Below are 26590 nucleotides of genomic sequence, written 5' to 3' on the forward strand. Positions count from 1 at the left end.
GACTTAATACCTGAGTAAGCTTGACACAAGTGGGTAACCACTGTGTCTTATTAGAATGTGGTTGCACTGGACTTAATTTGTATTCACATCTTCATCCTTTGTTTTGCTAGACAAAGATGAAGAATTAAAAACAGAAAGTAACCTTATTTAACGACTCTTCCTCAAGATTTTCAGTTTTCCTTACCTAAGTGGTACATTATAATGGTAGAATAACTCTGCCACTTTCATATAATCACCTGTATCTTCTTGGACAGGATCAACAAAAAGTACCTAAGAAGAGAAAACATATCATGCAGCCAACATTTATTCTTGATGTGTGCTTTTATTTTTTTTTCAGACATAAAATCTAAGATAAGGACATTAATTTCCAAAGGAGTTGTATGCCTCAACTGTTTTCAATCTTTTAGAGCATTTATTGTAAGAAAGCATTACGAGCAAAAATGAAAATAACTTCAGAATTAATGAATTTGGATCAAATGCTGAAAACAGGATTTAACCATTTACTGAACTCCAAACTAAGTGATGATGCTTTTCTCATTTGAAAGACTCTGTGCCACTACTTTGTTTATATTCATGAACTTTATATTTATTTTAAAAATGATTACTTTTCTCTTAGTTCTTTTAACTGACTCTCTTCTGTTGTGAAAATGAAAGAAAAATATATAGAATATATTGGCTTAAAACTTCAATTAAAAGATAGACTTTTGGGAAAGGTGCTGGAGCACCTCTCCTATGAGTACAGGGAGACTTACAACAAAAATGGACTTACAAGAAAAACTTTTTACCAGTAGTAGTGACACTGTAGTGACAGAACAAGTGGTAACAGTTTTGAACTAAAAGAGGGTAGATTTATATTGAATATGAAGAAATGAGGTGGTCAGGCACCAGAGGTGTCACAGGGGAACCGGTCGCCCAGAGAAGCTATGGAGGGACCACCATTTAAACTGTTAAAGGACAGGTTGGATGAGGTCCTGAGCAACCCGGTCTTGTTGAAGATGTCACTGGTCACTGCAGGAGCCTGAACTAGATAAACTTTAATGGTGCTTTCTAACCCAAACCATTTTATGATTCCATAGTTCACGTAATTACCTTTTGCAATTTAAATTTTAATTTAAATCAGCAATAGCTGCTTCCTTAACTTACTAAGGGATACAGAATGCTATGTGCAGAGGAAAAATTAGGCTAGAAGACATTCATAATTGGTATGCTTTAAAATGTAAATCTTTTTGTACCTCAGTTGACCATCTCTAAACCAAGGACAGTTCCCTCAGTAGTGCTCTATGAAGAAGATTCTTCGATATTACTGAATTATCTATGTGTAGCATGGAAAGGAACACAAAAACTCCTGACTAAACTGTGCCCAAGTCCACTTCTGGAAATCAGACAATAACCACATATGACTCACTAGACAAAGCACTTTTCACTATTAGTAGCAGATCCACACAGAAAACAAATCTTAACAATAAATCCAGCATGTGTATTTTTTAATAAACTGTCTGTCCATGTATTAATAGATACACTATGCAAAAATATTAAGTTCTCCAAACTTACCAAATTATGTAAATTGCGTCTAATCTGCTGCAGAACTCCAGGAAGTGTGGGTCTTAGCAGTTCCTGATAGCTTTCAGGCCACGTGCTATAGCTGTGATCTTGTTCTATATTATTAATCCACTGAAACAAAAAAGGCAGTCACTTAAAAAACACACCCTGAACACTCAGTAAAATATGTGGGCATAAATAATAATATTTTAAAACATGTGGAAAGACTGCAAAGAATAAAATGTCTTCCCTTTTTTTTTTTTTTTTGAAATAGTAACAGAAAGTTGCTTCCAAAATTCATTTTTTTTTTTTTTTTCCAAAACTGTTTTCATTTGCAGTACACATGAAACTATTAATGGACGGAAAAGGAAAAAGGACAATTTGTACTATGCATAAGGATGTGAATAAAACAATTTTCTTCCAGTGTGGAAACTACTTTCACAATACAAACGTCATAACAACACATCACAAAGATCTGTGTAACACAGTATAACTATCTTGTAATCCAAATACAGTATTTATCTATAATTGTGCAGTAACAGTAGTTTGGATATACCAAAATAACCAATCCATATGTGGCCAACTTGTTCTTCTAGTCCTTTCTCTGCAAGCCTTGGTAAGCAGAAGAGTGAAATATGGCTCTTTCAGGTAAAAAAAAAAAAAAATTTTAGTGCCTTTTCCACTGGTATATAACCTTAGTAATGAAACCTGCAAATATTTTGAAGAAGGGTAAAAAGCCCAGTCATTGGACTAGTTAGAAACAAAATATTTATGTGGTCCACAATTCACTTATCATACTTGTAAACTACACTCAGAAATCTTGCATAATAGGAGGATACTACATAGTATTATGTGGCTAGATTAATGGCTCTAAAGTCAAATTCTATTGCTGTAAGTGTGCAACTACTCTCAGATACATTTTTCTTTTCTTTTAAACATCCTACATCCTTAAGTTTAAATAATGTATAAGCTAGAAAAAATGACTCCTAAAATATAGTGAAGGAATATCATCCTCAAAAATATTTTAAACTGCTTACCAATATATGGTCTCAGGACTAGTATTTCAATTAGACTATTGAAAAAGATAAACTACCTCATACATAGAATTATCAATAATGTAATATTTAAAGAAATAATTCCTATATTACTTACCACTATCGAAGAGTGACGAATATCTAGCGCATAACTGTTATCTGTAGGATGTATATGCAACCTCATAAATTTACTCAGGGTCTCTTCTTTGATTCCAAGTTCATGAAGGCCATGCATCACTTTTCCTTCCAGTTTAAGAGTCTCTAAGATACTTTTTCAGGAAGATAAAATACATGTCTACACAGAACTCTTGTCAAGACATAAAAACTATTTTTCATACTAAAAATAATCCTCGTATTAATAGTCTTAGAAATATACACATAGCCACACCTCTAAAGTTTGGCAGAAAACCCAAAGGGACTCTGGACCACCTGTTACAATCTGAAAGTTCAAATCTGGGAAGGAAACAAACCCTGAAGTACTCCACTGTAGAACACAGCTTGCAAGATTTTACAACTGCCTTCATTTCTATCCTACTTCATTTTGAGTATTCTCTATTCTTAAAGGTTTCTTCTAAAATATCATTAGCACTATCACTAGTACTATCGTTAAAAAACACACGATTACAAAAAAAGGTGCAAGTGACTCCATCTCAAAACTCTGGCTGACAAAAAAAATAAGTACAAATTGCAAGCATAAATACTAAGCCCAAGAAAGTTTAAGAATCTTTATGGAAAAGAAAATAAGACATTTTGAGTTAAAAATTGAAAATAAATAATAATAGATTGTGACAAATCAGTAGATTTACTAAAAGTTTGCAGACCACTACAGACAATTTTGAAGTAGTCCTGTTTGTTGTCACTGACAACAGAGAAGAATGCAAGGGAAAATCTTTGTGGTTTGAGTGCTTGCATAAAAAAGGCAAGTCACACCCAAAATAATTATACTATAATTGCACACACTAGAAAAAGACTTGTTATACCAAAAAGCATAAAGTCTTTGCATTAACAGAAGTTATTATAAAAGGCAGTCAGATACAGACTCACAAGCACGCCAAAAGTAACCCAAGGTGTTGGATATCTAAATTTAATGCCTGCAATTTTTTCTTTTTAATTTTTAAGAAATAGGGATATGAAAACATTTAATTTACTGTAAAAAGTGGTTTTTGCACTTTTTTACAGCTACTAATTGGATCCCTTCTGTTTCCAAGTTAATTTTACATGGCAAGCTGTAAAATTTTAAGTGAATTAGAAAAAATATTCCAAGAGAAAATGCTGTTTTCAACTACTTATACAATGTTCACATTCAAAGCAAAACCACTGTAAACCAGTGTTCTCTCTACTGGAGCACGTCCTTGCCCCCAGAATGCAACAGATGAGATTATCAACATGAGCACAACTTCTCCAGTATTATTAGTAATTCTGTAATCTTCAAACAAGATGTATCATCTTACCTAAAAGGATCATGAAAATCCAAGTCAATAGGAAGGCCATTTAGAAATAAATGTGCTTCTCCAGGTTGGATTCCAAGTGTTTCATGCAAATGCTAAAAAGTAAAAGGTACTGCTTACTTATTTAGGTATATGTCAACCATAAACACACATATATAAATACATACAAACACATACATCTATGTATCTATATCACATATCTATAAAAACCCTTAAGAAATACTGTAAAATATATACATCAAATCTCTTCCACACAATTTCTTCTTTTATCTGAGTGTTGGAAAAAATATTGACAACGTACTTTTATGAGTGCTATTTAACACACTTTGAATGTTCAAATACAAATGAAAACAGCTGGTAATTCCTCAAACAACCTACAGTGCCTCTACCTGTACAAGGCAGAGAAGAAGACACATTCTCAGTGTTTGCCAACAGAAAGTGAAAATACACGTACAGAAATATGTCTTGTAAGTTTTTGAAAACTTCCACATATCCATTCAGGAAAGGGAGGACAGACAAAAAAGCTACAACCTCCTCTAATAAAGGGACCTTGGGAAAAATGTAGATTAGAAAGGGATAGCAGAGCATATCTTTGCTTTGCAAAGAAGACAAGAGATCCACAATAAACAAATACAACAGAAGCATTTAGGGAGTAAAGAATATCTTATCATTCTATTTCAGAGAGCTCTGAGGAACTATCCTGTTCAATCTCAGGTGGCTGTAGCAAGATAAGTAACAGGAGCAACAGCAGTAGTGTATCCCAATTCACCCCATAAGGAGAACTCAGATTTCTGGATCTGTCTTAATTCCCAACAAAGGAATGGAAAATTACACAAAAAATTACGCAAAAAAAAAAAGAAAAAAAGAAAGATTACCCATTTAGCTCCCACTTGCTAAATAAATTAAGTGTGAACAAACCATGCACTTTGAAGAAAAGCACTTTTAAGGAAGTAACTCGGGTTGCATATATTACTCCACTTATAAGCCTGTCACTGAATAAATAAGAGAAAAAAATGAGAATACATTAAAAATGGTATTATTTCTTTAAAACAGTGTGGTTATTTTCACACACTCAAATGCAAATAAACTCAAAGCTAACTGGTTTGTGGCACTACAAGTGCAAAGCCACATAAATGAGACAACAGTTTCCCTGAAGCTCCTTGTAATCCAACATGTGTGCATTATTGCTCATCATTCATTGAAAAGGTATCATATTTCTTGGTATATATAAACATTTCCACAACCCAAAGCAGAACGGAAATATGCAATGGTTATGAAAGGCAGGGCTCTCCATGAAGGAAAACTGCACCTGTGATAGGTCTAACACAGAAAGAATGTTTATTAAAGTCCAGTACCTGTCCTTGACCTTGGAAATCAACTTTTGAAATTTGCAAATTTCCTTTATTCTATTGGTATAACCTGAACTTCATAGTGCTTTCGTTGCTTTTTTGTATGCTTATTTACAAAAGTATAATGTAATTACTTACACTTGCTATAAAGTATCTAAATACATATATTCATACTGCGCTATAACGTGAAGAATATTGGGGACTTGGAATCACAGAATGGTTTGGGTTGGAAGGGACCTTAAAAATCACCTAGTTTCAACCCCCTTGCCATGGGCAGGGACACCTTTCACTAGACCAGGCTGCTCAAATCCCCATCCAGCCTGGCCTTGAACACTTCCAGGGGTGGGGCATCCACCACCCCCACATCCTCTCTGGGCAGCTTGTTCCAGTGTCTCACCACCTTCGCAGTGAAGACTTTCTTCCATATATCTAACCTAAATTTCCCCTCTTTCAGTTTGACCCCATTACTCCCTGTCCTGTTGTCACAGATCAGATTCATATCTCACCAGGTAGTTTGACTGATGGGTCAAATAAACCATGTTGTCTCTGTGTGTGTGTGGGGAGGAAGGGCTAAGCCTAGGCCTGCAGTCAACATGGTTGAGAGCAAATCACAGGGAAAACGGTGTCGCTGGGCTGTCAGTCAACAAGGCTGGCCGATGGCACCCACACCACACCCCCTGGAGCCTTTGAGCGGCTGTGGCACCCCTCACTTTGGCTGGGGGGCCAGTGAAGGGCAGTGAGTCAAAGGTCCCACCTAGAGGGAGCAGCCACAATAGCCAGTCTATACAGACACACACGAGGTCTCCATCTCGCCTGCTGTCGTCGAAGCTGGCAAGATGTGACCTTCTTAGTGGTAACTGTATTTCTCTCTCCTCTCTTTATTCTTTCTTCTCTTAATATCTCTTCCTTTACTCTTGTGGGCAACTTAAACACCTATTTTCTGTCTTTCACTTAATTTGGGGGTATTTCACTTAAGTTGTATTGAGTTTGTGCGTGTTGTGTGTAACAAAGGTCCCCTACTCCACAGCAATGCTTGCTAGTCCTAGTAATCTGTTGTAATGCTTTTGTGAGTTGGATTCTTTGTACTTTGGATTACTCCAGCCCGAGTGTTGGACTTTGTATTTGTCTTTGTGAAATCTCATGCAAACACTAAAAAACAAAAACAACTAGAAGTAGTGGTTGGTGTCTGACATTTACATTTTTCCTACAACAGCTTCAATTACGTGCTCTCCCAAGGTCTCACTCTACATAACCCTTCTAAGCAGCCAAAATTCACAAATGCCGGACAATACTAGGCACCCTTCAGCAGATCACACTTTGGATCATTTTACCTACACAGTTCGATCCTGAGACACAACCAACACAGGTAGAAAAGACAAACTGAAACAGGCAGGCATGCAGTCATGAGCCTCCTCTGCACCAGAACGTCCTAGGTATAGCCAGAATTTTCCTGTACTTAAAAAATCCAGTTTGGACTAAGGTTTAATAACAGCATTGTGCTATGAAGTGCTCTGACCACAGAGCAATCCCTCTCAATGCCACTGGACTCAAGCAGTGAACAGTAAATATAAAGATGATTACAGTCTCCAGCAGTCTTACCAGTATCCTTCACGGCTCTTGCACAGATCTTGTGAGATCAGCTCAAACACCCCTCTTACTGAAGCACTAAAATCAGCATCGAGGATATGAGATCTCTAATCACTACTGAAAGTTTACTGTCGTAAGCCCAGACACTTGTGTATACACAGATACTGAGAAAGACTGTAATAGGCTGATGTAGGTCATAAAAACACTAACTGAAATGAATGCAAGAATAATGAAAAAATTATCATTCACTGGGTATTGAAATGGGAGTTAAAAATTTGTCAAATTCTTCAGTACTGCAGTAGGAAAAGATCTGAGTTGAATCACAGAATGTGTCAGGTTGGAAGGGCCCACAGAGGATTGCCTGGTCCAACATCCCTGCTCAAGCAGATTGATCCTAGAGCATGGCATAGGATTGCCTCATGACAGTCCTTGAATATCTCCAGTAACGGAGACTCCACAATTTTTCTGGACAATCTGTTCCAGTGCATGGCCACCCACATAGTAAAGGAAGTTCTTCATCATATTTAGGTGGAACTTCCCAAGCATCAGTTTCCTCTTGTCCTAATGCTTGGCACCACCAAGAAGAGACTGGCTTCATCCTTTTGACACCCTCCCTTCAGATATTTACAGACATTGATAAATCAGAGATGAGACTCATGATACAACCTTGATGCTAGACATTTGATTGTTCAGAAGCGCATCCAATTTGCCATAAAAACATTGATGGATGGAGTATTTAAGCAGCCCATACTAGAATTTAAGGCTGATAATAGTCATATAGTATTTTCTTGCTAAACTGTCAGCAAATTATTGCACTGGAAGTTGTGAGTTGTGTTTAATGAGATTTTATTTTTTTCTTTTCTCTATAGCAGTTCTTCATCTATTTCTTGCTTAGGTATCAATTCATTACACCTAAATCATCACGTCTTTCAACTTACAATACCTTTATTTCCTCCCATTGCATTTCCTATTCAACTTTCATTATCTTGAGAGGGAATCATCCAGTTACACACAGCATGGGATCATATCTCTCCTGCTGCTAGATGGATGTACTGCAGTTCAAGAACTCACATTCCAATTTATTTTACTAAAGCAGTAGTGTTCAGGAAGTTTCCCTACTTTTATTCAACAGATTTTAGTTTTTAGATGTCAAAAGGTCTGTAAGCCTTTAGACTACATGAAGGATGCAGTAGGAAATTTAAACTCAGTGTGATAGGTGCATAAAATCCTCTTAATGTAGTTAGCACAAGCCATGGAATCATATGAGTGATTCAGTTGACCAACCACACAGATATCCAATGTAATTTGCTTCAGGTCAAGATACCTTTGAACTGTAAAATACAGGTGAGGCAGAAGAGAAAGGATGTCCCAGTGGACACATATGCCAGACCTGCATGGCTATTTCGGATAACCTGTAGTATCTCAAATGACATCAGAAATTCAGGCTTAGGCAACTCAGTCGTGCCCCATAAAAGAAACATCAAGCAAGTTAAATTGTATTTGATGTCCATTGACTACATCTTCACTGTCATAACATCTTATATATATATAGTTTTGCCTAAATGCATACTTCATTTCAATCCAATCTTAAGTTATTTTTCCTAATCCTTATACTTAGTAATTACCCCTTTAATTCACGGTAAATCTTTAGTTTTTTTTTTTTGCTTGTTAGGGTGGAGGAGTAGTTTTTGATTAAGCAGTTAGTTTTGATTTTTGTGTTAACAGAGCTTCAATTTAAGAAAGTCATTGTAAAGACTTCATCAAGAAACAAGGAAAGTCCTGGTACCAACACTCATACTCTGGAGGAACTATCATCATCAGAGCTTTGTTTCGCTTTATCCTGTCTACAACCCTAACAATAAAGAGATATACGAAAATGTGTATCTCAAATGTATAAAGAAAGCAATGAAGCAAAGTTCAGATATGGATCTCCTCCCTTGAGCAAAAACTGCAGGACTTCTCACTAGTGCAAGAAACAGGAGGCCTGCAAAATGTTGAGCCCACTCTAAGATCTCTGTGAAAACCCAAGAATCAAACTGGCACTCTGCACACAAGAAAGCTGAAGGGGTCAAGGCGGTGAAATGCTGAAATACATGAAATGTCTTCTCCATATACCAATCCCACATGCAATCACCGAGGGACAGAAAAAGGCCTCCACAATTGTTTGCTTAACTATTTACAAGGATTTAGCACTCGATCCTGTCACTATTTGGGCAGGTAATACTCAAGACACTGGAAAGTCTTACATTAGTTTTGCATAGTGGAGAGCTCTAACACACTTATGTGATATTTTTGCTACAATAAAGATGACAAGTTCTTTATGAGAAGGCTGCACCAGTGCAACAGGCACACTGTTCACTTTCCCTGTTTTGGAAGGTTGGAAGAAACTGGAAAGGCATTCCTCTGGAGATACCAGCCTTGGCAAGGCAACAGAAAAAGACATGAATGGATACAAAGCAATATGATACATAGAAATGTTGCAAAAGTACAGTACTGCCATAAGTAAGAAGTAAGAGAGTGGTTGGTCAGTCTTAACACCATACAAAAATACATGTTCTGAAGACTGGGACAAGGACAGTGCTATGGATGTCATTTCACATGGCCAGTCCTAAAAGCATGGTGGCTAACATTTAACTATAACACTCAACTTGAAAGAAAAAGTCCAGCCTCTGAACACAGAGAATACAAGAGACATCATGACCTCAACAAGCACAACATGGCATCTCAGGGCAAATTTCAGATCAGTCAAAATAACAGGAAAAAGGGCTCCTCATGTGACACAAGGAACAAAAGATGCAGTGACTCAAGGACAAAAATAAAACCACCATCTACCACAGATGATGTCTGAAACACTTTGCAGAATAGCTGCATGTGTGATTCTGAGAGTGTGGATTCTGGAGTGTGGAAAGCTCAAAGCTAGCATGTGCTGACCATAATGTCAGCAGCAGGCCTAGATTCAGCAACAAAGCTCTAGAAAAATTAACTGATACCTATTTTGCTTTCACAGCACACGATTTGTGTCTCAACACCACACTCCATGAAAATTGTTTGGCTTTGCCTAATTCTGTAAAACCAAAAGAGACAGGAAAAAGTTTCATGAACAGTAGAAAGTAAACTATTTGAATCAGGTATTTAAATGGTACCTATCTAGTAACAGATTTTTAGACCAATTAGCTCTTTTTCTCTGATAGGAACCATGTAAAAGTTGCTACACTATTAATAAAAATCTCCAAAAGTAACAATATGATAGTAACTCAAATGTCTACAGGAAGAAATATAAACAAACCTTCTGATTTTCTTCTATTTCATTTCGCATTTCCTTATCTATGGTCACTCTTGTCAGTGATCTGTTAAAATAAAATATTTGCATCACTCAACCACTATATTTTCAAAAAAGCATTAAATAATGTGAAATATGTATTTTAATATAACATCCAATGCATTTTAACAAAACATCTGTAATTGTAAAATGCTGTAATGAACTCTTAAGAAGAAGAGTAATGCAGTGTCATAAATTTTGTATTTTCAAACCAAATATTGTTCTATGCTACTCTAGTAAACCCAAGTTTCTAATTCAGGTTAGGTTTTGTTGAAGTAATATAATCAACATATTTTTTACCACTCTCAATCTTTCCTCTTGTGGTTTTTTGTTTGTTTGTTTGTTTTGGTTTTTTTGTTGTTCGGCTTTTTTTCTTTTTTTTTCTGGAAATAGCATGCATACAAAAAGTAAGCTCCTTGGTCATCTAAATTATCACCTAAATATTTGTATATTTTAAGTTACTGTTACTATCTCCATGCTACTCAACATTACAGCACAGATATCCAAGGATTTGTCTGGACAAAGGCAAGGAAAACATGCAAGGAATGACCACTTAAAATTAGGTGAGACTTAAAGAGATTCACAGATTGAAACCCTTGAAAATGTTAAGCATTCAGAGACAGTCAAAATTTTAATTTCCTTAGTCATTCTACCTCTCAAAGATAATGCATTGATTTGTCTTTTTTACCTCTGAATGTTCTGGAAGACTATTTTATCTTCCTCTGTCACAGTGTACTGTATGTCAGGCTATCCTAAAATACTTCCAGAGGTAAATTAATCTCTCCATATTTTAAGAAAACCTAAACCTGACTGCCCTGATAAATATCGGAATAAATATGCTAGTTGCCTATATAAGCAATTTTTTCAAAAGGGGGTTGTACATGTTCTAGCAAATTGTACGGGGCTTCAAGAAAAACTGGAATCGTCTTAAACCTGAAAGTTAACTAAGCAAAACGAGAATGTTCCTATATGAAGCCAACTTTAACACTTATGGATAATAAAGCGGTTATCTAATAATATAAATCCTCACATCCTCCCCAAAGAAGCTGATTCAGAATAGATCTTGCTAGTATACTCTACATTGCTCACAATATGTGAGAAGTAAGACATAAGAACAGTTTATTTTAAACAACTATTCAAGCTTTCCAGACGATCAAAGAGACTACTTGTTAGGAGCAAACAATATGATTTTCAAGCTTGGTTTTAGAGATATATTAAAACATGCTTTAGAGAAAACAAAACCAGAAGATTTTTATCATGCTGAACTCAAATAGTACGGCCTGTAGCTCTCAGAAGTGATGCTTCATTCTGCGCACACAGTTAATAAAAAAATGCACAGAGAAAAAGGACAACCATTTCCAAATGGCTCCTACTGTGATTAGTTAGGCAGAAAAATAAAACATGAATGTGAAAAAAATAAAAAGCTGGAAAAGGGAATACAAAGCTAGTCGTATGTTAGCAAGGAAGTAAAATACCTATCAGCAAAAGGTAAGCTTTACTGAGCTGTTTCAGTAACAAGAAAGCAACACCCTCGGGAATTATTAAATAGCTTCTTGTCTATGCACGGTAGCTGACAATGCAGGATTCTAGCAGGATTTTACAGAGAGAGTGTGATGGCTAGTCCTCAAAGAAGACACCCTACGAATCTGAGATAACAAGTGTAAGAGCACCTGTGAAAGACATCTGATCATTTTGAGTTCTGTCATTTGTTCGATTTGTTCAGTTTCACAAGGTTGTTATGCATGTTTTTCTACTTCTAGCAAGTAAATGGATACTATTTATCTTTCTACATAACGTAGAAAAGTTGTAATATCACCTTAAAGTTGCCATATTCTCTATCATATAATTTTATGCATCTTTCTTACCTGGACGAATATGTAGCTATATAGTACTGAGTATGGAAGGAAAAAAGGAAACCTTTCACATGGTCATAATGTCAACATTCATGAATGATTAATAAATAGCAAGTAACAGAACACTGTAATACTTCATTATCTGTTCTTTAAGAATGCAATAATATGACACGTATACAACAATACAAAGATGAAAAATACCCTATAAAATGAATTATCAAAATGTCGCCATGACATATATCAGTTGTTACACTGTCTACATCTGATGACATTTTGTAAAATCTACCTCAGACTAACCTTTTCAACTGGAAATACTGAGACACAAAATGCAGGCTGTAAATTAGAAAGTGAAAGAAACTTTCAGAGGAATGATACATTAATTTTTTTAAGGTCTAAGGGACTCCTCTATTTTTAAGGAACACGTATTTAATTTTTATTCTCATAACTACAGTTCTAAAATCTTTATACAGCCTTTTCAAAGCATACTTTGTAAAATTAGAAATGGTTGTTTTCATATATAAATTGTCTGAAACTGAACCAATCTTAAAATACTATTAATATAAGGGTCAAGTATCTATATAAAGTGATTAAGCAATATGTCTTCATTTTCTGTTTAATTCTAGCTTTTGTTTTTCTGAATTAGTATTTTTGACTCATCAGGTTAAGCATGATTACCTTATTAATGAAATCTATTCTGTGCACCATTTTTACGCAATGCCCCTTGGATTTAAGTTTGTTGTCAATGAAAGTCTACTAAATTTAAATTATTTAAATATTTTTAATCTCTCATGTTAAAGATAACCTGCTAAATTACCACGTTAGAATACATGACACAGGACAGAAATTATGATTCCTCTTTTAGTAATTTTAAAGTCTTCTTATACTTTTACCCATAAAATGTTTGAAGAGTAGGTAAATTGTGCTCTCTAATGCCACAAATACATTCCACTTCAACTCCCGTCGAGTAACAATTTAATGATTTTTTAAATCAATGATTTAAATGTCACATAGCACACTTCAAAATGACTTTTTCCTGTCCTTTAAAGAACAGAACTGGCCTTGAAGTTCAACATTATGTACACTTCCACTATCTCCTACTGGAAAGCTGAATTTTTTGATTGATAATCTGAATGTAAACTTGTATCATACTATTTCATAATAATTATGCTTCACGCATTTTAAAAGGCATTTTGCTTCCTTGAAACAAGATGTTACAACGTTAGCTTTTCCATTACAGTGTAGATTTCCTCTAACAGACAATCAGGGGTGACAATGAAACACTGTGATAATTAAACAGGAGTGGTAAAATGTGAAAGCACACTGAGTTAAGAACCCTATTTACCATCACATTTAATTCAGTACTCAAGCAAGTATCACTGATAGGATTACATGAAGAACTTATTAAGTATGAAGAAAGGCATTTCTCAATTATAATAAAATTGGCTTACAGGAAGAACAATTTTTAATATTAGGACAGGCAATATTAAGGTCACATCCATTTATTTAATATTTATCTTGATCTTCTATTAAATAATCTGTTATGGAAGACAGATCTTCCCCTAGTAAGAACGCTAACATACAGTAGCCAGGGCCCAATCTCCACAGCAATGTTGTGCTTAGAACTAATGTGTGTGGATCCCCCCTGAAATTTATCAATACAATGTTGCCTCTTCCTACTGTGACTAGAATCGGCTAATTATTCAACAGAAATTTCAACCTGAGAAAAATATCAATCCAGTAAAATCCGTAAGGACTAGGCATTCAACCATAAGTGCCTGAAGGATTAGCATGTCTTCATGGCATCTCCTGCATTAGACAGGAAACATTTAAGAGATCAATCATGAGCTCTCCCTGGAGTCATCTTCTACTCAGTTAAATTGCCTGGGATCTATCTAGCAAGCTGTCAAACATGAATATCTGGCTGCAAGATTTGGATATAAATCTGTATTACTGTCATTAAATTCAAATGCAAACATAAAAACAGTTTTTGAAAAACAAGTTTAAGTATCATACCTGGCTCTTATTGGGAAGTTCTGAGCAATGTCTTTCATTACCTTTAAAGCATCATAAACAGGGGTAGACATAATTCGAGCAGCTGCTTGAAAACTAAGATCTGGGGTGGGGAGAAATGAAAAAAAAAGATCACTGGAAATATCACTCTCAATCATTACTGCCTACAATCAGAAAACCCTTCTATATACATACTTTCACTATCGATGTATTTTATGTTTCAATCAGTGAGTCAACAAGAAGTAACATTATTAAGGTTGAAAAGAAACTTCATTGAAAAAGAAAATTCCACTTGAAAGTTGGAATATTAAATTCAGGATTTTCTACAGAATTCTACTTAACTTTCTTGAACATACACATTGTACAAGTAACTTCTAAATTTACAGAAACACACTGAAAAACCCCAGACCATTCATCACATAGTATTATGCTGTTCTCACAAGGGTATCACACTCAAACCTAGATACAAACCAACCCACAGAAAACCATAACTGCAGTAAAGAGTAAGATTTTTGCAGCACCAGCACTTAACAAGATTTTCAAAGAACAGATATACTTAACGTAGAAGGTTGCATTCAGCATGTGAATCGTACAGTTTTCAAAAGTAGCAGCAATGTCACAGAAAGAAAATGGAGACTCGAGAAAGAAAGGTCAATCGGTCAAATTTCAGTTCTCCTAAGTGTCCAGCAAAATTTTTAAAGGAATTTCATTTTTCTCTCTATGCTTTTTCTCAGAATGAAGTAAATTTTCAGATATCAGAACAGTTTAAAGTTCATTTGTCTATCCACTAAAAAAAAACAATGACGGAATTCAGTTAGCCGTCCTTGGCATCTAACTTGAGTGTGGCAAATTGTGGCACATATGAATAGGGAAAATCCAATTTTGGTACAAATGAGGTAAGACAATAATATACTAGGTGCTTCCATGTAGCTTGGATACAGTCTGCTTAACTACCTCAGGGCAATGATGCTTCTTCTTCATAATTTCCTAGTTAAGACACTTGAGCAGAAACTGAAAGCCTTGGATTATTCAGTTTGAGGAAAGCTGATGCCACATATTGTAAAAAGTGCTGGGCAGAAAATCATTAAGGATGCTGCCTACTAAGACTTTGCACCAACTTTTCAAAGTAACTATGAATTTAAAAAAAAAAAAAAAGAAGGCTGAAGGAAAATAAATAACATACACTCTTAGTTTAGCCTGAGAAAGTATACCTTGGCTGCAAAGAAAGGGGAGAGGTAGAATGTTAACTTGGTATTTCTTAGTATTTTAAAAAAAAAGGTATAAAAAGAGATTGCTCTTTTAAAAAGTACGTTTCAGATCCCTTTCAACAGGCACATAACTTGTGATCAGGTGAAACAACACCCAATTGCTGCTATTACTACAGACAGTGATGTCTTACCTGCTGTGAACTTAAGAGTACATGCTTAAAATCCTTCATAAATTGTTAGTAAATTCCATTTTATGCTGAACAGCTAGAGTATGACTATTCAAACTGAGGTCAACTGACATCTTTTTACATTCTTGGTTATCTCTGGTCGGGGCTGTCACTTACAGACTTACCCTTGCAGCACCTTGATACAGCTGAGAGCGAAGTGTAAGGCACCTTGGGGAAAATGTACTTACTAATTACTTATCTAAAATATAAAAGCTCTTGAAGACAACTCTTGAATGGTGTTTAGGTTCATTTATAAATAGAAGTATGCCCTATAGCTGAAGTAGTTTTGCTTAAATTTAGTTAGATTTTTACTTGGAAGCTAATTAAAGGAAATCAGAGAGAAGCTGAGCCATTAATTCAGCCAGTATAATTAGTCATTAAGAATGAACTAAAGAAAGCACCCTGTCATGTCAACAGTAAGAGTATCAAAACAAGTGCACCATAAAAATTGGGGACTGTAGACCCCCTGTCTAAGAAGATCCTGAATCACAAGCCACTACCAGTCTTCCTGACACTAAACAAACAGCATGGCAAAGGTTAACTACTTTCAACACTAAGAACTGGTTGCTTGGGGGTCAGCACCAATTTCATGTTTTATTTATACAGCCATGACACCACAGAAAGGACCACCACTAAATAAAGACCTTGTGCTGGCTTTTGAATGTGTACCTTAAAGGGAACAAGTTTCACAGCTGCTTCTGCTTTAAGATCAACTGAGTGTTATTCAATAACGTAAAAAACCTTAAATAGTCAAAAAGAGTAGTTTCTTTTTACTTGCAAAATAGGTTTCACAGGAGAACTTAAAAGCAGTGTTTTTCAATTGTTTTTCATTTCAGACAAAGATAAATCGAGCAGTTGAAGTTCACCCACAGAAGACTGCAAGTGAACTACAATTATCACAAATAGCTAATATCAGACTGGATACTGCTAGCAAGCTCCATAACACCAGGGACCAAAAAAGAAACTGAAGCTCAGATGATTGCTCAGCCTCCTTCATTGCAATAGTATGAAGGCAAATCATTTTTGATCAGGTTGCCCTCTGAAATTCAAGAATGTAACAGGAAAAATTTTGTTGCCTAAACTGAAGTGTTATGACATGTTAGGGACCTCTTTTAGAGTGGTTTATACAGAATGTCCTGCAGGTCATCAACAGATTTGTTCTCCTTTTCTTCAGGAAAGCTTTTAAAAGCATGTTCTTCCATTTGACGTTATATTAAAAAATGTATCAATGTGAACTCCAGTACACTGATAAAAGTTAGAATTTATTAATTAAACTGTCTTTAACATGTATTTCATCCTGACACAAGAGTCGTACCTTTTGCCTGACCTCTACAAAAAAATCTGAAACTAAATTTAATACCCAAGATGACACATCTTGGGAAAAAAAACAGGCAATATAACTCTCTATCTTATAAAATTACTTCAATGTTCCTTTATTTTCTAGCATAGAAAATGCCAACACATGCCTTTTAAATATTTAATGTAATACAGCCTTTTTATGAAACTGTGTCTCTTTTTAAAAGATGCTTTTATTGTAATGTTGATACATCAACATAACAAAGGAAAATTAAATAGAGTATTGTGTTAGTTCAAGAAAAAAATGCAATACATACCCTGTAGCTCCCAAACCTTCAGCGGTTCCATGTTGTTAGCAGTTTCAATTAGATGTTTTTTAAACTCTTTCAGGTTATTTTTCAGATCAGGATATATCTGTCTACAATAAAACATTTTCCTTTTAACAAAGGCAGAATCAGTTACATCAATCAATGTCTGTTTTTATCCACAGTACTGCTCACAGCTAATACTGTATCTTCAGGGTAACAGGCAAGAATGAAAACTTTAACTCATTCTTAAAAAAAAATAAAAAAAATAAAAGATTTGTGGTAAGAGAAGCTGATTACTGAGGAGTAAAAATCAGTTAATTAGAGTCTTAGAGTAGAATCATTTAGGTTGGAACAGACCTCTAAGATCATCAGAGCATCAAGTCTGACCACTAACTCTGCCCTGCGAAGTCCACAATTAAACCGTGTTCCTCAGTGCCACATCTACCCAGGGACGGAGACTCAACCACTTCTCCAGGCAGCTCTTCCCAATGCCTAACAACCCCCTCTGTGAGGAAATTGTTACTAAACACAAGGAGTTCAATTGTTTTGCAGTGATCTGCCTCAAAACCTGCCACATAAATTGATGGAATAAATGAACTAAAAGGTTAAACAGTATTAACACACAATACAGGTAACTGTGTAGTTAGTTTATTATACCTTAATGTATACCTAACTGTATATTAACTGTACTACAGATTGACTGTAACTGTCTGCAGAGTTTGTGGCATTACTTAGAAAAGATAAAGGCAAGACAATGTTGAGAACATCTTTTATAAATCAACACTGCTGACAAAATCAAGCTACTGAGCACACAATCACTAGTCTGACTTGAAGAAGAGCATGGTACCCAAAAGCTTAGCTATTTATTTTGAAAAGATAATAGGGTAGGGTAAAGAAGTTTTGAGGGTAAACACTTCAGCCTGCTACAAGATATCCTTGAACAATCTCCATTAGATTTCTAAAGATTTTATGTCTTCTGCTTCCATTCATAACTATTTCACAGCTGAGAAAACTATAACTTTTGGCATGGGTATAACTGAGGGACAATTTACAGACTAAAATATCTATTTCACCTCCTGTATGAAACGGACAAGAAAAAAAAATAGTCTCGAGACTGTCAAAAAGTCTGAAGAATTATCTGACAGCTTCACAAGCCAATCACAGTGCAACATTAAAAACTAAGTATAGCTAAACCTATCAGAACCCAAGAAGAAAAAAGCTCAGATAAAGATATGACATAAGCATTTGGTATGACCTGCTGTGGAAGGTCTGTAATATACAGGTGAAACAACAAGGAAGCCTCCAGATCTAGGTGCACTTCTAACTCAATCTGTTTACTTTAAAAAAGGCAGGAAAGGGGATAGGCTCTCAAGAATTTAGACAGAATTAGAAGCTCTGAACTCTGAGACTCACAGCTTAGAATTAATTACAAACAAGTTCACTTTTTTCTTTCAGTGGTAGGAGACTGAATGACACTAGAGAAGACCCACAGTCTTGATGTTTTTACTGAATTAAAAACGATTTATGATTCCCTGCGTGGATCTGTTACAGCAAAAGGGAAGAACTGGATGACTGAAACCATGAAATGTATCTGCAACTGAGGACTGGAAGGAGCCCTCAATAGGGTAACATTCAATTTCATCTAACAGATTTCAGCTTGGAGATAGAGTTCCTGCTGGAACAGAACACAAATTCACAAACTCCAAAATAAGATATCTATAATAAGCACATCTTCCAAGAAATATCACTCCTATGAAATTAACTACTGTCCTTCTTAAAAAGACTGTATATGTAGCTACAGCACATGCATTTGTGTTTATTGCGCTACTACTTGCATTTTGAAAACTTGCATTTTGATTTTAAGTATATTACAAATATGAAAACACAGTGTTCTAAGTTTTTTTGACTGCTATCCAGAAAGGTGCTTTTTTTTTTTTTACTTTAAAAAGTTACTATATAGGTTTGAAAAGAATGAGAAAACTACAAGGAATAAATTGGAATTAACAGAATAAATGCAGACATTTAGTTAAAACTTGTATCAACTCACTTTAATTTGCCAAAGAGAAATCCTTGGACATCACTTTCCTCTTCCTCTTCCTCATCTTCCTCTTCTTTCGTCTCATTTGCTCCTGAACACATAGCACATGTAGATAATATAAGCCAAGAAAGTTACTGGTGTGTTATGTTCTTACGAATTATAAAACAGTTAACAGAAACACACAACCAGGAAGTTGTCATTCCCAGACATAATCTTAGATTTATACTTATACATTTTTGGCATCAGAATTAATTACTTTACAGAACTTCACAACATCCAAATTAATTTTTAAATATGATTCATACAATGTAACATTTTTATATAAATGAAATTGACATAGTTAACAGTTCACTTCCCAAAACAACTATTTCTCAGTTTTATTAAGTGTTAAGATATAACTCTCATCAGCCAACTACTATCAAATCTATGCTTGAAAAGCCTGATGACTTTCAAGCACATGAATCTCCAGCTAGAATTTGATGTAAGTCAGAGATCAGTTTCTTTATCTTTAAAAAGTTTAACTATTTTTTGACATGACTCAAAGGTTTTTAAACCTCAGTCTTACCAAAGAGAGTTAACTTCCCTTATATCTTGTAAATGTCCATGCACAGTAATTTCTCTGAGTCAACATGCTATAGCTACCACTTCCTCTGGTAAATGCCTCATTTCAACACATTGTAATATCCACTGCTCCCAATTCTATGACACATCACATCTTTCCTACATAAGACTGTGAAAATATTTTCACATAATTTCAGAAAAAAACCCTCACCCCTGAAACATTAATGGGTGGATACTGCAATCACGAGCATATGAGAGATGCCAACAAATATAAAGTAATTGAAGGAGAAAGATCAAATAATTTTAAACTTACTGAAAGAAGACTGGGTTATGTTTTGAAGATCCAGAGAAAACAACAATTAGAGGTTAGATAATAAACTGTATCCTAAGCACAGATCTTTACCAATGTTCTCATGTATTTTGATGTCTTAGTTCCTAACACCTGAGATTTCCTTCTGTAGAAAGAAATTAAGTATAACCCTCAAAACAATAATGACTGAAGACTGTACAAACTGAAGATTCTAACACATTAGAATCGTATGTCCAATGAGATATCCATAAATTAAAAAAGCACGTACCTTTAACCTGCGTGTCATCTACTGCTTTATATTCTGTACTCTTTATTGCAAGTTCCACACTATATCCAGATAAATACATCTTCCTGGAAACTGGTTTCTGCTTGACGATATTATTATTTTAACATATGAAAAAATATAACTTCAAAAAGGTATTCATAGGAGATTAACAATATATAATACTGTAACTTTAAAATTTTATGACAGACATTACTTAAATTCATCTTTCAGTTCAAAGTACAAGGCATACTGACAGTCTACTGAGAAGGCCTGTGACAGAATGTGACAATCTCCTTCACCTCCTGCAGATGACAGAAAGGCTGTGTCTAAATTGTAGTCCCTTCACATAATACTGAAGAAGGACTAGAACAGACAGAGCTCACAGCACCGTACACAATTATCAACACCTCACAATTCACATTTTAATCTGTTATTCATTTCCTTCTAATGCTACCAGACCTTCAGCACATTAGGAAGAAATTCTCTATTTTTGCATCAGACTGATTCTTTTAAAAAGTTCTGAGAAAACAGTTAATCACTTTCAGCAAGGCGGATTAAGAAAACATATTAGAGTATCACTGCTAAAATCAAGTTGCCACTTTGTTAGAAACAAACAAGTACTTCTAACTTGGAAGTTTGAAATTCAATATTGTGATTACACAGAGAATACTTATATCTGAAAATGTGCCCTAATTTGCCCCAACTGGAAATTTCCTTTCCAAAATGCAATTTGCACATGCACAGCAGCAATTTCTTGAAAGCCTTTCAGCTTTATCTTGCAGTTTCTAAGAATCATTCTGTACTGAGAGTCCTCCAACCCACAAGTGAAAACCCAGCAGGGCTAGAGGTTTTCTCTGTCCATCCTCTAAGTAAATTTCAGTGCAGAAAGAGCACTGCACTCTATAGTCTAGGTGATACTGGTAAAAAAAAAAGACAGCAGAAAGACCGTACCTCTTCTGTACTCAATGCTCCCTCTTCTGGCATTAAATGTAAAAAAGGAGGGAGAATCCGCCTCAGTGGGAACCAAAGAATAAAAATGGAGGTTGTGAGGAAGAAAGAAAAGGGAACAGAGGTCTGAAGGGAGAAAAGTGCAGGCAGGAAGACAACACATGTTTCGGGGGGACCGTGATGCATAAGCCAGGCAGAGCAATGAGACATTTAATATGCAAGTAGGCATTTAATTGAAATAAAAGAGAAAAAAAGAACATAAAGTTCAGTAAAAACTATAACCCATACAACTTAGAATTCAAGACTGGTATCCTCAAATTCTCTATTCTATTACTATGAGCAAACAATTCAAAGTCATCTGCAAACTACACATCTCATCTCCCTGAAATGTCTGGTCTACATGGATCACAGCAAGCTCTCACTTCATCAGATTATTCCCATATTTGTCACACTATTCAAGAGCTGTACTTTGAATATCAATTACAAAAGCCTTCCAATAACCAAAACTGGGGACAATACAGTTCCATGTACTGGTATTTTTTCTTGCTTTGTTTCAGGGAGAAGAGTAAGTGAAAGGAAAACATTCAGAAACATTGTGTTTCAAATACTGATACTGTGGAATGCAAACATCCAAAAACTGGTCAATGACACTGACCGTGATAGCCCTCTCTGCTGTATTACAATGAACATATGAGATTATATTGAGAATTTATAAAAACATAAGTATAATTAATAATGTTTCAACTTGATTTTCTATTCTGCTTTCCATTTTCCTAGTTCTTGTTATTATCATGTTCAGTCTGCAGTACCAAAATTCACCCAAGATCTTTCTATGGTGTATGAAATCCAGACATATAACCAAAAAAGAGGTATTTCAAGATCAATCAGTGATGCAGATAGTGCTTGCATGCAAGATTAGATAATATTATCGTCCTTTCCCAGGTTCAAAGTTTGTATGAGGCAAATCACTTCACCTAGACAGTTTTAAAATTAGAGCACAGATTGCACATGATTTAGGTAAATGCAAAAATAAATGCAGAAAATGTGTTTTGTCAAAAAGCAAGCAAAACAAAGACAGAATACTAACAGTTTAGTGAAACACTGCTGATTTGAATCGCATACCTGAACATAATGCCGGAGAACATAAACGATTTCCTCCTTTTGTGCCTTCTCAGATAAAATCTTGTGGAATTTGACAAAGTCTTTTGTACCCATTTCTGCATACAGAACAACCACCGGGCCATCCTCTTTGAAAGTTGGGAATTTATGGTCTCCTTTAAAAAGATATGGCCTGGGTCTGGTTTTAAAACAAATAAATTTGATATAATATAGTCATAAAATAAAACAGTGGCCATTTTTCTACTTCATAATTGAAAAAACTAGTGAAGGCTTATATGCTAAAAGTATACAAGCCATGTTAAAATCATCACAAAATAATCATGATTGCTCACAGATGAACCTAGAACACCAAACTCAGAAATTAAAGTATAATAAACTGAAAAACCAGCATCAACTATAAATAATTTTAATGCATTTCATCAAATTACAACGCAAAGCAAATGAAAAGCAAGCATAGCACTTGGGAGATTTTGTGCAACAATCAGTAACAGCTTGAAGTTTTTAATTTGAATGATTCATTACATCTATTAGAGGTGTACAGAGCAATCAGTGAGTAACAGAGTAGCAGAGGGATATTCTGTGACATTTGAGAAAGCTGCTAACACCCATGGAAACTAACTGAGGTTATACTACTTTAACACCATCCAGCTCTCTTAATTTAGCTAATTTTGCAAATTTTGACTGCCTGCCTACCCTCCTCACTGAAAACCATGACTAGAAAAGTTATGCTGCAATGGTTTCTTAGATGACTAAAAACATCTTTTGAATAAAACCTCGGAAAGATGAAGAAGTAACAGAAGGTATCACTGAGCAATATACTCAAGGTGGTAATTATAGATGAGCACGTTTCTTATCAAAGCCTTTGCACAGCCACATTTGAAAGTTATGAAACTCTAATCCAAAACACAATAAATGTGTGTAGTAGACACTCACTGAAGAGTCACACTAGACAGGTGTGAGTAGAACTCCACACACACCAGTTTCTATGATGCAAAGCTTAGGAATATCTTCAATGTAAGAATCACAGAATAACATAAACTACAAAGGACCTTTGGAGGTAATCTGCTGCAAACAAACCCTCACTCAAAGCAGGGACAATTTGTATCCGATTACTCAAGGCTTTAACATGAACATCCTATGTAAATTTGGTAGGTATGCAACCACAGACCTCATTTGTAAGACAGAAATAAAAGAGGAGGGGCCTAGTTTGAGAATTAATTTTGGTGTGTGTGGCCATGTGTCACAGAAATATCAGGCAAGCTTTGCCACTGCTATCACTGGACGAGGGTGACCAAGCAGGGGTCACCTGGGAGTCTGAAACAACTCCTGAATGAGTAAGCTCCCTTCAAGAACTGACCCAGATCTGCCCCAAGTGAAAGCATTACATATGGGATGTGGCTTGTGCAACTTCCTTCCCATATCCAACACGACCAGAACTCTCACAGTCACTTGTAAGAGTGGAAAACCTAAATCAAGGGAGCTTCACTTTTCTTAACTAGCCTTAACCACCTTAACTCAGGTGGTTACCAAGTGCTGCCATGACCTTCTTGAACACTGACAGACTCAAAGGAAGCATTTCATATGCTAATGAACATGTTTCACTAAAAAATTAAGTGCTGCAGTGAAATAACACTGCATAGAGCTACCCTAATGACCTTGGTTAGGAGAATTGAAGTGTTCAGCCCTTGTAAATCCAAGATAAGCCTCTGTTCTCTGTTTCTCTTCAACACTGAATAGTAGTGAGAAGGAATTGATTCTCTTGTTCTTAGAGCTGAAAGCTAATTAATTTCCTGCCATAAGAGATTCTCATAAGAAGGCTGCCTGAAAGGCAAGGAAGAACAGTTGGGCTCACAAAAAAATAGATTAAAAAAGTTACATGGATGTGGAGTTCGGCACTTGCTAATCAGTCACTAGGATAGTAAAGCCTTGTATATGCTTGCCTAGACAGTTGCCAGGACAGGATGCAGAAGGAACATGATAAGAGACAACAGACACATTTACTGACAAACCTAGGCACTAACTGTTTTGAACAAAATGTGACTGCAATTAATGCTGCTTCTCTTAGCAGCAACATCCCCAGAGGTCTTAGTATTGTGTTTTAGACAGTTAGCAAGATATGCACTCCCAAGCATTTAACCACATGTCCTTTGACAGAGCCCTTGAGCAGCCCACTGCCCCTCCACACAAAATATTCCCTATTAGAGCCAAGTAGTCCATTGCAACACAGCTGAAAGTACAACAGGCAAAATCACAGTAGCTGCTGCATAAAGGACTGCATGAAGCAAAACCCTGACTTTGACAGGCAGAATATTTGGGCTCTCCTGGGTCCAAAGAGCCTGAGACTTCCCGAATCTTGGGTTGAGCTGACAGATCCACACAAAACTATGCTGCAGCCTCTTCTTTCTCTTCCAGAGAGATTTGAAGCTATCAATCCAATATATAATTGGATATTGATATATCAATATCAAATTAGAACATTTCTAGTGTCCTCATCCAATGCGAACTTTAGGACACAACTGAAAGCATAATTTAAACTGGCCTGGCTTAAGTTGAACAGTCACGACAGACAGAGGACAGAAAATGAAACACAACAGAAAATAGCTTGAAATAAAAAGAAATCAATAAAACATAATGATCTCTTTTCATAAAGGATAGATAAAAAGAATGACTTGTTCAGAGAAACCAACAGCAAGATGGCACACTGTCCCATTTATCATTTGTTCACCATATAGAAAAGAAAGAACAGGAGCACAGCCTTATCTCTATCACCTAGGCTAAACATGTCTTGCACAAGTGAAAAGCATCTACTAGGAACAGTACAAATGGAAATAACAGTGGAAACTATTACCTGAACATGTGAAGGTGAACGTGTTTTTTCAAAGTCTAGCTCCAGGAACTCTAAATATTTGAGTGACACAACTACTTTTGGGATGGAGAGGAGATGAAATTCATCAAGATTTTGTCCCTGCAGCTCTAAAGGTTGTAATGTGACTGTAATGCATGCAAAACTACCAAAAGTGCAAGACCAACCTAACAGAAAAAACTTCATTTGTTGCACGTTCTTAAAGTAAATGATTTCTAGAAGTCTAACTCTCTCACTTCTCAATAATTCAGGATTGTATTGTTTAGTATTATAATTTTCCAGAATCTTGTAAATTTGGTAATAGTATCTCCATTCTGGAGAATATGCTGAATTCAGTTAACTGCTTTAAAAGATTACTACATTCAAACACTGTAATAAAATGTTAAGATCTTACAATGCTTTAATGTATGACCACATTTGTACTATATTTTGGCTTTTATCTAACAAAGTAAGAGACATTTGTTAGTAGACCATAATAGTTAAAAATGAGACACTGTAAAATAGACAATGAATTGTTTTTGCAAAAATCTTGGCTATTGAATAAGTAAAAGACTATGATTTAGCAGGTTGTAATTGAATCAATAGACTTAGAATACACTATAAATCACATATAGGGAAGACAAAATTGTTCTCAGAAGCAACTAACCCCAAAGAGACAAGTTTATAGGTTTTCAGGTTTTTCCCTCACAATTTGTATTTTACAAAAAGCAAAATGCAAGAAATGTACTCTACTAAATCATCTTTCAGCTCTGCATATCTCTGTGAACTGGTAGAGGGTATGGGTACTAATGCATATTATGGTGACCTTGGCCACTGTAGGAAAAAAAACCCTCCAAGAAATAAATGTTACACACAGGTCTTGAAAAAACACAAATTAATACCTTTTCTTTTTTAAATAGAGATTGAGAATTATGCTTTCATTATTTTGTTACTGTTTTGATAGGTTCTGCATATTTTAGTTCACAGCCCAAATTAATTTTGGATTAATTAATTAATTAATTACCACAGGACAAAGACTGCAGAAAGGCTTGACAAGTGCAAAGTCTAGCACAAGGTGGGGAAAGGTTATGTCAGCTGAGGTAGACTTCTCTTCCACTTGTGTGCCAAGCCCTTGCAATCTAGAAAACCTCAAGTGCAGTGGTACTGACTATGTAGAAAGGTCTGTCAGCAGAGTACTGTCTCAGACACATGAAACTGTAAGTTTGCACAACAAGTACACAGTAAGTTAAACTTGACTATCCCATATTGAAAAAAAAAAAACCAAAAAAATAAAAAAAAAACACAAAACCCCCCCCAAGAAATACAAAA

At 35.5% G+C, this 26590-nt stretch overlaps 1 protein-coding gene across 5 annotated transcripts in view; it reads right to left on the reverse strand.

The window, feature by feature from the left end:
• The window catches only part of UGGT2 (UDP-glucose glycoprotein glucosyltransferase 2), an 83767-nt gene that overhangs the window by 46385 nt on the left and 10792 nt on the right, over positions 1 to 26590 (reverse strand). For 2 of the 5 annotated variants that reach the window (XM_050332454.1, XM_050332457.1), the window contains exons 5-15: positions 22423 to 22597; positions 20356 to 20452; positions 19226 to 19307; positions 17188 to 17288; positions 14143 to 14242; positions 12427 to 12462; positions 10244 to 10304; positions 4025 to 4116; positions 2692 to 2842; positions 1552 to 1671; positions 185 to 270 (exon numbers count right to left, since the gene is read on the reverse strand). In XM_050332454.1, the coding sequence (XP_050188411.1) occupies positions 185 to 270; positions 1552 to 1671; positions 2692 to 2842; positions 4025 to 4116; positions 10244 to 10304; positions 12427 to 12462; positions 14143 to 14242; positions 17188 to 17288; positions 19226 to 19307; positions 20356 to 20452; positions 22423 to 22597 (1101 nt within the window). Of the gene's footprint in view, positions 1 to 184; positions 271 to 1551; positions 1672 to 2691; positions 2843 to 4024; positions 4117 to 10243; positions 10305 to 12426; positions 12463 to 14142; positions 14243 to 17187; positions 17289 to 19225; positions 19308 to 20090; positions 20223 to 20355; positions 20453 to 21303; positions 22274 to 22422; positions 22598 to 26590 lie in introns of those variants that run through there. The other 3 variants (XM_050332456.1, XM_050332455.1, XM_050332458.1) reach the window with 3 other exon arrangements.

This window comes from Myiozetetes cayanensis, unplaced genomic scaffold (genome assembly GCF_022539395.1).
Source record: "Myiozetetes cayanensis isolate MyiCay16 unplaced genomic scaffold, myiCay2020 scf5-8, whole genome shotgun sequence".
NCBI lineage: Eukaryota > Metazoa > Chordata > Aves > Passeriformes > Tyrannidae > Myiozetetes > Myiozetetes cayanensis.